This window comes from Sabethes cyaneus, chromosome 3, assembly GCF_943734655.1.
Source record: "Sabethes cyaneus chromosome 3, idSabCyanKW18_F2, whole genome shotgun sequence".
NCBI lineage: Eukaryota > Metazoa > Arthropoda > Insecta > Diptera > Culicidae > Sabethes > Sabethes cyaneus.
The window spans coordinates 147,997,914-148,011,780 of NC_071355.1; the positions used below are offsets into that span (position 1 = coordinate 147,997,914).

The window sequence follows — 13,867 nt, forward strand, 5'->3', positions numbered from 1 at the left end:
ACCAGAAGGCCGAAACTAGGTTTATTTTACATAAAATAACGATATTTTGCAAAACAAAGGAAATAGTTTCACTTTCTACAAAATAGAGTTGGTCTGTCACTGGTAGAAATACTCAAATTACCGCATTGGGCATATTATACCGCAGGATGGGGCATTTTACCCCGCGCAGACAAGAAACACAACATTTAGGTGCTTTTATTAAATAATTCCTAGCATGTTTATTCCACAATACTAAATGAAATAAACAATTGCAATTGGTTGTCTGCTTAAATACCAACATTAATTTGGGGAAGTATAGCGGAGATATATCCATTTATGCTTAGGGGGGGCACATTATACACATTTCCCCTACTAAGGAAGAAACATATGTTTATAATGGGAAATTTTCTTACGTTATAAATCAAAAAATTTGTCAAATAATGTGTTCTTTTGAACAAAATTTAAAACAAATATTTTTTTTTAATTAAACAGAATAAAAATAAACTGAACGTAAAAATTCAGTTTACATTAAAGCCAACCCGTAATACTTGTGAACCGGTTTCTTTCATCCCTCCTTCAACAAGTGTAGATTACCACTTGCGGTAACCCGAAATAAAATTACCTCGAAAAGCCGCTCGACTTTATCTTTAATGGCCTGTTCCTCCTCGCAGCCCTCGGGCACTTTGCCCATCAGCTCGTAGATGGCGGTTACGATCTCTTTCATTTCCTCCTTGGTAATACAGCCGTCACCGTTGATGTCGTACAGCGAGAAAGTCCACTGTAGCTTCTCGTCCACGGTGCCACGCAGCAGAATCGATAGATTTGCGACGAATTCCTGGTTGGAGAAGCGGAATGCAGGTTGCAGGGAGTTGGAAGAAACAAACAAATCAGAAAACAATAATCAGGAATGAATTAGCAATTGATTTGACGGTAGTGGCAAAAATGTCGATTTTTTTTTATTTGTTTTCATTTTGCCTGTACAATTATTTCTGACGAAACTTACGACCGACTTACCTCGAAGCTTAATGAACCATTACGGTCCAGATCAATGGAGTTGAATACGTAATGAGCATATTGACCGCTGCTGGCTGTTGGCAGGAATTTTCCGGTGAAAAGAAAATGTTCAGCAAATCGGAAAAGCAAAATTAGCTATTACGGTAGGGAACGGATGATTTGCGATGGTTTATGGCATTTTCATAATTTATGAATATAAAAAAATGGATTCTGGATAGAATATATCTGACAGTGCAATTTACGTTTAACTTATTTTCAACCATTTTTAGCAATTTTAACTTAATGTGCTAATTAAAGCTATAATTTCGATAAGACAAGCTTTTTCGTAGGTACGCTTTCCCATAATAATCATCGAAGAAAATAATTATACAATAATATAAGCTAATCCTTTGAAAAGCAAAACCCAAACAGTACAAGTAAAATTACCAATACGTGACCGTGCGCCTCCATCAGAACGAGAAAAAAATGCTATTGCTCGATCGACAATAAAATCCGCACGAGAAGTGTTTGGGATCGAATTTTCCTTCTAACGACCCCCACTTCATTATCATTCTTTATAGTTTCATAGGTTCTCGCTTCCCACCGTGGAACGCCATTTGGGAGTCAATGGCTGCCGGCCGCCCCGTACCGTACGTCTATCATTATGGGGTCGATAGATATGATTTGGCAATAAAGATTTATGAACCTGCAAATCACCATCAATTCCATTATAGACAAACATTCAAATAGCAGGCAGGCAGTAAATTCCATGCCCACGCTATTTTCTCGACTGACAGTTTCACCATTCGAGATGACGCACTTAATTCACCAAACATATCGCTGCGAACAAATCGAGCCAGTGCAATAATGGGGAGGGAAGGAGGAATTCCGATGGCAGTTTTATTTTCCTTCCCAAACCACAACCGCGCGGCGCGATGACAACGGTTCCATTCCCATAGGTTTTGCCTGTGAATTGTGTGATTTATGGCTCGGCATTAGCGGGTGGATTAACCTGGTCGTCAGTCTCGTGCGTGTCACACGAGGCGAATAACTGCAACTAATGCTAGCTTAGGAACTGCCAGTTTTGAACTTGGATGACGTTTTTATTTCGGATAACGACGAAGCATAAACAAGACGTGTTAATTTAGCGATCCAACAAATCACTGAAGGCATTTCTACCTCCTTGTGCTGCCTACCTTCTACGTTATTGAAAATAGTTCCGCCAAATGATTGCTCTGGGACCAGGGAAAGCTTTATAGGCACGGCAGAATGGTACCTTTGGGATGACATTCGTGTACAACGTCTAAGAGGAATCATCATACCAAAATACATCTCTTTTGAGAAAATAAAAGCAACTCTTATTCTCAAATCATATCGGATTTACACAAACCAAAGCATAAGGATAAACATTCCCCTAATGATAATTTTGTTATTCTATGAGGATTAGGAGGGTATTAGTATCGGAGTCCGCAAGCCGTTCCATTCTTATAAGATGATAAGAATTTGACATGGAATGTATGTTTGCATTAGTTCTTATCTGACATCAGAATGGCAGAGATATCCTCGTAAGTATATTTTTCCGATGTCGTGATTATTCATCATAATGTCCTGAGGCCTCTGAGCAGTTAACTTTCAGGGTATTCGAACAACACTATCAGGGTAGTCAATAAATAAGTGAATGAAGTGAAGTGAATGAATGAAATTTGAATGGCCCAATATGCAATAGTCTTGGCTCGACTTGCTTTGATAGCATTTTTAATTACACCAAAATTTTAAAACCGAATTCAATGGAAAGCACAACCAATCGCATATTTACAAATAAATACTCAAGTTTATAATTCTATAAAATAGGTATATTAACTCGAAATGCAGCATGAAAAAATATTAAAAATATATTTTTCGTATTTTTATACAAAAGATATTTTGATTCATATATTTATAATTAGAAAACAAGAATGATTGACAGGTATATAAATATGGATCACTCCATGTGATTATCAATAAAAAAAATATTTATTACTTCACAACTTATTACTAATTACATTCACTTCTTCACTCAACAAAACGATAACTTAGACTGACTTGAGCTCCTGACTAAACGAACCTAACTACCTGACTATCACTGGCCACACACCTGCTGCGTCAGGGATTCCGCATCCGCTCCACCGCTGCTGGTGAGTGCCCGGTGCCGAAGTCTTGCTGCATCAGGGAAACCGTATCCGTTGCGCTGGCAGCATGTCTCCGTTTTGGTCTGGAATGTTGTGTTGGCTGCTTTGCTGACGAAGTTACTATGATGAAACTTGCGAAGAGCCCACGTGTTGCTGACGTTGTAGATTCGGATAGTCGGCCGTCTGGTACACGGTGCGGGAATGTCCATAACTTCCCCCTTGCTAGATTGAAACGTCTCGGTTCAACCTATGAACTGGATTCGGGAACTCGAACAGCCGTCCTCCGCCTAAGTTGTTGGAGTTCCTTGATGATGTAGATCAGAACAGCTGTAACGATCATTGTTAACATGATGATGCTTCCAAAGTTTGTCAGGTTGTCTCGTTGATTTGTGTTCTCTAAACGATTTATCCTGTGACGATTGCTAAACTGCAAGTCCTGGAGCTCTTCCATGGGTTTAACTTTGGCGTTGATTTTCTTAACATTGACGAAATGAAGTGGAAGAATGATAGGTTCTGAAGAAAATTTGAAAGTTTTGCTATCGAAACGCTGTTGGTCGATTTCAATCGAACAATTGTCGAACGTTACGAAAAATGATCCGGTGAGATTTTTTGCTCCGAATCCGCAGGTGTTTTCAAGATGAACGGGTTTGATAGCGTTTTTCACCAGTATTCCACTGTTTTCCACAACTTGGATTTCTAACGAATCAGGGTGGCTGGCGAAAGTACATCTGCTTGGATTACCATGGAACAATTGATGGTAGCATTGATCATCGGTAACATTTATAAGATTCTGTATGTCACATAGGGATGTTCCTTCGATTTGACCACATTTTTCGTCCAATAGAAAAGATTCGACATTGTTGGTAATAGCAAATTTACTAGTGATCTCAATCACCTTCCTATCAATCGGAATTGGTTCGATACGGAGTAGCTGGTAGTAGCCTTCTCGAATTTTTGGGATTTTTATAATGATGATTATCGAACCGTCGTGATGGTATGCTGCAGACTCCAGGTATTCATACGTTTGATCGTGGTTGCTGATATTTATGCCTTGCGACTGTAGAATTTGCGTGGCCAACTCTAATTCCTTAGGCAGAAGAAGTGCTGTCGAAATTACTCCTAGTCTGGAGAGCTGGATTGCGCCGAAGATGATGTCTAGATGGTAACGTATGTCGTCCAGGTTGAAGATGATATTATGAATGTGAAGTGTGTGCTGCCAGTCGAATGATTTGTCTAGCCCTAATCTAGCTTGTTTAACGATTTTACTAATTTCGACTGATTGCTTGAATATTTGCTTCGTGAGGTTATTCATACGTTTGCCGAACATGTCATTTATTCTAATTTGTTCATTATTCTCATTTATCAATATGTTATTAGAATTTCTAATATTTTGAATTTGATTGGTTAGCTTTAAAAGGTCTTCGTTATCAAGGTTACCCGTAATTGATTTGATTACTGAACCTAATATTTCAATGCTTCTTTTTTGTTTGTATCTTGGAGTTAATGTTTGTAATATTGTACTAGCTTGCATGTGTTTTTGTTTTACAATTTTAGTGATTTCATCTAATTGAGGGTTCCCTTCTAAATCAGTTATTATTGCTTCGTATTGTCTAAGTATTGAATGGAACGCATGTAACTTGAACTTGAATAAGCTTATGGTAACCTTGTTTTAAGTATGTTCTTCCAATTTTCAAAGCAAAAATACCAGGATTGTTGTTCAAATCCGTAATTTGTAAATGAGATAAGGGGTTGGTTGAGGTTGTATGGATAATGATGAGGATGATGAGGGTGGTGTGGATAACTGTTGTCATTTTGTTGTAGGCTGAAAAGAGAAGAGCTAAAACAGAACCAGAAAAAAATGGGTATTAGTGTTATGTTGGTTGGCTTGTTTTCCTTTTTCTTTTCAATTTGGTTTTGTGTATCTTTTGTCCAGTATCGTCTATAACATTGACGTCTCTGTTTTCTGTGATTTTAATTTCTTTATATCTTTCCTGGTGTTTAAGATTATTTCTTTTGCGCATATACGCTATGTCATTTGGGTAGAAATGTTCAGGATTTTCTCTTGTCTTGTTTATCTTTTCAAGTTGTTTTTGCTTCGCTTTTGTGTTATGAAGAATGAATTCCTGATAAAACTTTTTTTTCAGGCGAATGCGTTCTTCTAAGTCTTCGGGAAGCTGTTCTTGGTTTTTTATGCCATAGAAAAGCTCTTTTGGTGTGTAGTTAGTTTGGGAGTGGATGGAATCATTGTAGATGGACACAGCTAGGTTTATTTTTGCAGTTTCGGAGAGGTTTTTTGTAGAGGGTTTGTTGGATAAAATGTTATGTAGTTCCCGTAGGGTACGGTGAACGATTTCTATTGTCCCATTTGAGGATGATTGTCCAACACTGGTATAATGGTATTGGACTTGGTTATCTTCGAGGAATTCGCGTATTACGGCAGATGTAAACGCTGGTTCTTGATCCATCACTATGAGGGAAGGTTTTCCTAGTGTTCCGAGAAATTTCGAGATAGATTGAAGGATGTGCACACTGTTCCGAGTTCTAATTGGTAGTGCAAGTACAAGTCTAGAAAATTTATCACAGAAGGTGAGATAATGCTTCTCTTTGATAATAAAAATGTCCATATGCACAATTTTAAGGGGTTTATCTGGGGTTTCAGTTAATAGGAATTTTTGTTTGTAGGGTCGCCGTTCGTACTTGGATTTTTGGCACAATTTGCATAAATTTATATAACGTGTTACTTGGGACTTCATGTGTGGGAAAAAATATGTTTGGGCTAGGTGTCTCGTAGTTTCGTTGATACCTCGATGGTTGGCATCATGTTGGTTTTGTATAATTTGGTTTTGCTCTAATTCATCGGTAACATCTGTGAGAATTTTTTCAGTCCAATAGATTTTGAATGTTTTTGCTCTAGAGAAATAATTCTTATAAATCGTTTGCAAATTAAGGAGTGTGTGTTGGTCACAGAAAAGGCTGTTAGCACAGTTCGGTGATGCACGTTCCTTTAGAATGTTTATAAGTATAGCGGGGCTGAACACTGGTTTTTTGATAATTGTTCTATGGTAGTTTCTAAAGATTGTGTTGCACTCTATGCTATTTTCGTTAGAGATTTCTAAAACTATTTGGTTTCTAAAATCATTGAGCGGTCTCTCGGTTGAAGGAATGAAATCACTGTCGTCAGTGTCTGCAGAATGTTGTGTCATGCTGTCACTGGAAGTGTTTGCGTTTACTTCTATTTCAGGTTGAATTCTGGAAAGAGCATCTGCGTTACTGTTTTGTGTCCCTTTTTTGTAGTTTATTTCGAATTCGAATTCTTCTAGGGCCAATTTCCAATGAAGAAGTCGTTTGTTGAGATCGTTTTTCTGTCTAAGCCAGATTAACGGTTTGTGATCTGTTCTGATTTCAAACTTAGTTCCAAATAGGTAAGGTCTAAAATGCTTTACGGACCATACGATAGCTAATAATTCTTTTTCCGTTGCTGAATATCCCACTTCGGTATCATTCAGTGTACGTGAAGCATATGCAATTGGGTGTTCTATGCCATCGTCGAAGCGTTGGGACAAGACAGATCCTAGAGCAAAATCGCTAGCATCGGTTTCGAGAATAAATTTTCTTTCGAAGTCAGGGTATTTCAGCAGAGGGTCTGTAGTTAGAATTTTTTTACAATCATTGAAACATTGGATGAATTCCGCATTATGTATAATCTGTGCATCTTTTTTTAGACATTTGGTCATTGGTTTCGTTAATTTCGCAAAGTCTCGGATGAATTTTCTATAATAACCCAGAATACCGAGAAAGCCTTTAATTTCGGTTGGTGTTTTTGGTATTGGCCAGTTTATAATTTTATCGATCTTGTTCGGGTTCGGTTTGATTCCATCTTGTGTGACTACATGTCCCAAGAATTCGCATTCTTTCTGAAGAAACTCGCACTTGTCAAGTTGTATCTTCAAGTTTGCTTTTTCTAGTTTGTGTAGTACTTTGTTCAGGTTATCCAGATGTTGCTGCAACGAGTTTCCGAAGATTATGATGTCGTCTAGATAAACTAGGCAACAATTTCCAATCAAATCGCCTAAGATGCTGTTCATAGCTCTCTGGAAAGTTGAGGGAGCATTTTTAAGGCCAAAGGGCATTCTGATAAATTCAAAGTGTCCTTTGTCTGTGCTGAACGCTGTTTTCGGGCGGTCTCTTGGATTGACTTCGATTTGATGAAATCCAGATTTAAGGTCAAGGGTAGTGAAGTACATGCTTCTTCCTAACCTGTCTAGAATTTCATCGATATTTGGAATCGGAAACTTGTCGTCGATTGTCCGTTCATTTAGCTTTCGATAGTCTACGACTACGCGCCATTTCTGTTTCCCGCTGGCATCGGCCTTTTTTGGCACGATCCAGATGGGCGAGGTCCAGGGTGAAATCGAGTGCTGTATTATTCCATCAGCAAGCATTTCATTGATTTGTTTTTCGACCTCTTGCTTATGAACGTGGGGATACCGATATGTTTTTGTATGGATGGGTATGTCGTCAACCGTTTTTATTTGATGTTGTATGGATGAAGTGCACGATAATTTAAAATTTTCGTCGTGTATAATATTTGAATGTTTCGAAAGTACATTAAGTAAAGCATGTTTTTCTTCTATGTTCAGGTGCGAAATTCTAATGAGTTTCGCGACATCCTGACAGCTTAGCTTTTCGTGTTCTGAAGTTTGGTTTAAATTAATTTCGACTTTTGAGAGAATTCCGTGTACTTGTGCAGGTTTTGTCCATTTGAATGTGATTTGTTCGCCATAATTCATGCTTAGAGCTTTAATAAATCCATTTTGAGATTTGTAGAGTCCGGCAGGAACTTCTGCGTCTCCTATCCTGATTGGTCTTTTTAGTAGAACGTCACCACTTTTTTCTGTTACTGGTATTTCCAAAACTGTAGCAGTGTGAGCATTAAGTTTAATTTCCGGTGATCCAAGATTTCGTATGTTCAGCTTGACCGTTTGTTTTGGTAAAACGAGTCTGTGGTTTGCAATATCCAAAATTGCTTCAAGTTCTGAAAGAGTTTCATATCCCAAAATACCATCAAAAAATGAATGGAATCTGAGAAGGTAAAAATTAGCTTTTTCGCCAGTAGCAAACAATTTAATGGCTACCTTTTCACTGCTTTTGTGACTACCTGAGCTATTTGAAATTTTAGTTGTTTTGCATGGAATCCGTACGTTTTTTGGAACCAAATGTGGAGATATGAAATTTTTATTTGCACCACTGTCTATAAGGATTTTTGCCTGTTTGCCAAAAATGTTAAATGTGATAAATGGTAGGCCGTTAGTAGCATTTATTTCATAATGTCCTTGTAAGAGCCTATCTGAAAATTTGACTCTTCTTCCGCTTCTGAAGCTTCACTATCTGTTTCAATTTCTTCATCCTTCTCGGCAGTATGGTTAAAAAGCCTATTTCGTTGATTAGATCTAAGGGATGGGTCGATATCCATGGGCGTAATTCTGTTTCTGTCCGATGATGGTCCAGGTTTTGGATTGGAATAATTTTTCTCTTGATTGAATGGTTTGTAGTTCTTTTCTTGGTTAAATGGCTTGTAAACTTTGCTATGGTGAGGTTGTTCGTGTGCAGGTTGTGTTTGAGATTTCGTTTTTTCTGCGTTTTGGAAGCGACATAAGAATGCGTATGCCGTTTCTAAATCGCTTGGCTGAGCAGTTTGGGCATACCCAAAATATGGTTTACTCAGTCCATTGATAAAAGCTGCTAGAACTTCTTGTTCTAAGAAATGATTTATTGCAACCCAGTGTTGGTTGTAAGTATCGTTTCGTTTGGCTAGAGATTTCATGTTTATCATGATCTCTTTCGTACGTTTGTAGTACGTGTGCAAGGAATCTTGCATTTTTGTTGACCATAGTTGTGTCTGGTATGTAGCAATATTGTTACGATCACCATAAACACTTTCTAGGACTGTTGCCACCTCTTCGAACGTCGAAGGGTTTCCATTAACACAGATCGTATCACGGGCTTTGCCGTCGATCTTGTTTATTATAGCCTGTTCGTAAACAGCGAGTAATTCGGCTGTTACGAGTGGCCTGAATAAATTTAAAGTTCTTCTAGCTGATGTCAGCCATGAACTTAATTGTTTCTTATTCCCATCAAAAGAGGGAATCGTTCTAATAGGATCAGGAATCCTATAGAAATCAATTCGCCGGTCCTCCACAACGGGGGCCTGCTGCTGTCGTTGCAACTGTTGCTGTTGCTGATTTTGTTGTTGTCGGAGATTTTCATTTTCCAACTGGAGAGCGCCGATTCGCTGCTCCATATTTTGAATCGAGTCAAACAGGTGTTGGAAGTTTGGCTCCATTTTTCTAGTATATTTTAATGCGTTAACTCTAGGAACGGGGTTAAATCTTTTCATAAAAAGGGAGAGGAAATAAGTTACTCACGGTTCTTTACCCTTGAAGGATGAAAATCCACCAACTTAGTTGTTTCCGGTCCGAGCACCACAAATCGCCTGCGGGTTGAGGGATGGCCGTCGTCTTCTCGATGAACACTGTAGCCGGGTTCTCGTAGTCAATGGTTTGACACTAGCACTTTGTCCGAAACAGTTTTTGATTGTGCACTATTTTCTATGCCACGGGTTGGGCCTTTTCACTAATAGATTAATTTGGCTTGCTAGTCCGAGTTTTCACTAAGTCGTAGGGTAAGCCGTACGACTGCGCCAAATATGGATCACTCCATGTGATTATCAATAAAAAAAATATTTATTACTTCACAACTTATTACTAATTACATTCACTTCTTCACTCAACAAAACGATAACTTAGACTGACTTGAGCTCCTGACTAAACGAACCTAACTACCTGACTATCACTGGCCACACACCTGCTGCGTCAGGGATTCCGCATCCGCTCCACCGCTGCTGGTGAGTGCCCGGTGCCGAAGTCTTGCTGCATCAGGGAAACCGTATCCGTTGCGCTGGCAGCATGTCTCCGTTTTGGTCTGGAATGTTGTGTTGGCTGCTTTGCTGACGAAGTTACTATGATGAAACTTGCGAAGAGCCCACGTGTTGCTGACGTTGTAGATTCGGATAGTCGGCCGTCTGGTACACGGTGCGGGAATGTCCATAACTATATAGAGTAGGGCGGGGCATAAGTGCGACGTTTGAAGTTGTCATCAATTTTCATGAGATAGTAAAGCAGCACAACAATGAAATGTATTTAACATTGATGCAATAACTCAATATTTTCACATTCAACTATAAATCATCTGCAGTAATAGTATTATGCAAAATAAATTCTTCAATTTTCTGATCAAGTGCCGTATCGCACTTTTGCCTCACTAGCTGGGCAAGAGTGGAAATATCGCGGGCAAAACTTCGAAGCTTGAACTCATGAAATTAGCACAGTAGTAGCTAACAAAACCATAATATTTTCAATCTGCGTTAAGTTTCGGAAAGGAATAATCTATTTTCATCTTTCTTATTTTCCGCTGGTGTATTGCAGCCTTCGTCAGCCCGAAACTTTGCTGAACCCTGAATGTTTTTTTTTCGTTTTACCAACGGATAGATGCGGTTTTGCTGCGGTTAGCATCTATAGAGTGCACAGTCTTCTGCAGAGCAGATATTCCCTCTCTAGTATCTGTAATACAGTGCTTCAATCTGTATATAATTACCTATCCATTTTTGCCCCCAGCCCAGAGCAGAGGGTCCAAAGCCCCAGGAAAGGAGGATGGTTTTAACAGCTGTTATCCATGGCTAAATGTAAAAACGAAAATGGATAAACTCCTAATCCAAGGTGTCACGCGACCCGTGCCGAGGGATGAATGGTGGGGGGGGGGGTTATAAATACTCAGCCGCAAACGGCGCCTGTGGAGTACCAGGGCGCCCCCCACAGTAATCTTTCCTTACCGCAACATGAAGGGCTCTGATGCGGCGGACTCTTCTTACCCCTCAACTCGTGGAACTTTACATGGATGAAAACATGATAAATTTAACTTCAGTGAGTGTGGACGGATTAGATAATCCGTTCGCCAGAGGCGGAATCCAGGGATCTCCGCCGATGGATATAAGCGAAAGCGCCAGCGCAAGCAGAAGAGGAAGCGGCACACCTGTCGCTCCAACTGTATCTACGCCGCACAGTGGGACGGATTGAAAAGAAGACGGACATCGATATTTGCGACGAAACTACCAAAGATATCAACTTACTGTCTTCTGGAATGTTTCTTCGATTTATGAGAACTTTATAATAGCATTGTAAAATTTGGGATTAAAGGGATAACACAACAGATAGAAAAAATAACTTTTTAGTTTCAAGCTTACCGTCTTCGATTGGTGAGAAACATTTGTAGGTAATATTGTTTTGAGCAACTTCACTGAAGAAAGAAAGTGGCTATCTCTTAAGGGAAAAAAGTTACGGAGCGAAACTTGCGGGTACCCCCTTAATATTGGTATTTTTCACATAGCTCTTTTATTTCAACTCTTATAAACATAAAATGTTCTGCAAAGTTGTAGACAATACTAATTTGCATATTTTTATAAAATATGTAGAAACTCTACAATTGCCGGTTTTCAAGTTGTTTAAATTTTTTGCTTTTTTCATTGCAAGCTTTAAGGGGATGTTTCTTGAGTAGTAGCAGAATGTAGCAGATGACTTATAATGTTTTTGCAACATCCACTCTTTATGTATAAGAGCATGTATAAATGACAATGGGATCTCATGGGCCAAATGAGTAAACTGCATTTAAGTTTTTCAGTTTTGAAGATTTAACCCTCCAACGAGAAAGACCGCCTGCTGACCTAGATCCTTAGAGCAAGTTATGAAATTTGTTTTGAACGAACAATATAAAAAGTTTGTTTACAATAGACTTCTTGACATTTTGGAAACAAGATTACAACATTCTGACCATGCGTTTGAGAGTTATCATCTTTCAAAACTAAGAATTCATGAGAATTGTAAAAAGATTATTCCGTCATTTTTACTTTTAGAGAAAAGATCATTTAGAACAAATTAATCGACCTCATCATTTTTGTGAGTTGTTCATATGCTTTATTTAAATTTTGTAATACATTTGATTTTTGAAAAATATTTAGATATACCGCTGGAGATATGGGAATCGTGGAAAAAAGTCATTAGCTCGAACGCACGGTTTTTTTCGATGTTACCTGTTAGAGAATCAAAGTAAATAATATGTACCTAACAACTTGTCGCCTGTTCGAATCTTGACTGGGAGATGCTGCGATAGAATCGCAGCACTATCCCTACAATTGTCCTGAATTCCTACAACTGGCTGTGAAGTCTGGCGTTATAAAAAACAAAGTGCCAAGTTTCGAAAATAGCATCTAGGCTTTACTTTACTTTCACCCTGGTTATGGCATTCGTGCCTTAATTTGTTTTTATGTTTATGTATATAGAAGACATGTTTAGTAAAAGAAATCAGCTAATTTAAGGTAACATGAGATTTGTACGACTTTAAACGTTCTTTTGTACTGTAAAACTGATAAACTAAAATGCAGTTTACTCATTTGGCCCATGAGATCCCACTGTCATTTATACATGCTCTTACACATAAATGATTTGGCTTACACATAAAGAGTCGATGTTACAAAAACATTATAAGTCAGCTGCTACATTCTGCTACTACTCAAGATGCATCGCCTTAAAGTTTGCAAAAAATTTCAACAAATTGAAAACCGGCAATTGTAGAGTTTCCAAATATTTTACAAAAATATGCAAATTAGCATTGCCTACAATTTTGCAGAACATTTCATGTTTATAAGAGTTGAAATAAAAGAGCTAAGTAAAAAAACCAATATTAAGGGGGTATCCGCAAGATTCGCTCCGTAACTTTTTTCCCTTAAGAGATAGCCAATTTCTTTCTTCAGTGAAGTTGCTTAAAATAATAATATCTACAAATATTTCTTACCAATCGAAGACGTTAGGCTTAAAACTAAAAAGTTATTTTTTCTATCTGTTGTGTTATCCCCTTAATCCCAAATTTTCCAACACCATAAAAAAGTTCTTATAAATCGAAGAAACTTTGCAGAAGACATTAAGTTGATATCTTTAGTAGTTTCGTCACAAATATCGATGTCCGTATTCTTTTTAATCCGTCCCACTGTGCGCCGGACGCAGCGACGACCAGCCTGCCGCTAATAAAAGCAGCAACTCCGTTCGCGGGAGGAGGCATCCAGCGTTCTCCACCAAGGGTGGAGAAGGATGCACCTAGAAGTGCTAGTGTGGGTTGGCAAGACAGGGGTATGCCTACCACGCCGGACACAGCGATGAGCGACCCAGCGCTAATCAGGGCGATGGGAAAGAATAGGGACGCACTACCTAAAGTGGTAGCAGTGTCACAACAGCTCGATATAATTATCGAGTCCACGTCAGGTCGCGCTAATTTCTCCAAGGACCTGAAGCAGAGCTTGCTCATGCTTTGAAGAACCTTGTGTGCAGCGACCAAAACACACAACAATCAGTTATCAGTTATTATACTCATCTTACAACCAGTGTTTTAAATATCTACTCAATAGCAAAATGTGTAATCAATGTATCTCCATGTCTATTCAATAACAAAATATACCATTATAACACAGTTTGATATTGTTTTTGTATTATTTTGCTCAGGTAGCCACCATACGACTCTCGCTGTCGGACGGAAACGAAGCCCTGAAAGCTGCCAGGCTAAAAGTGGGGTGGTCGGTATGCCCACTGAGCGTGCTCAAGCAGTCGGAGGCTTGCTTTCGGTGC

At 38.8% G+C, this 13,867-nt stretch overlaps 1 protein-coding gene across 1 annotated transcript in view; it reads right to left on the reverse strand.

Moving 5' to 3' along the window:
* Window positions 1–13,867, reverse strand: part of LOC128741425 (Kv channel-interacting protein 4-like) — an 85,211-nt gene that overhangs the window by 30,246 nt on the left and 41,098 nt on the right. The window contains exons 3-4 of the mRNA XM_053837233.1: window positions 994–1,067; window positions 602–814 (exon numbers count right to left, since the gene is read on the reverse strand). Coding sequence (XP_053693208.1) covers window positions 602–814; window positions 994–1,067 — 287 coding nt within the window. The remainder of the gene's footprint in view (window positions 1–601; window positions 815–993; window positions 1,068–13,867) is intronic.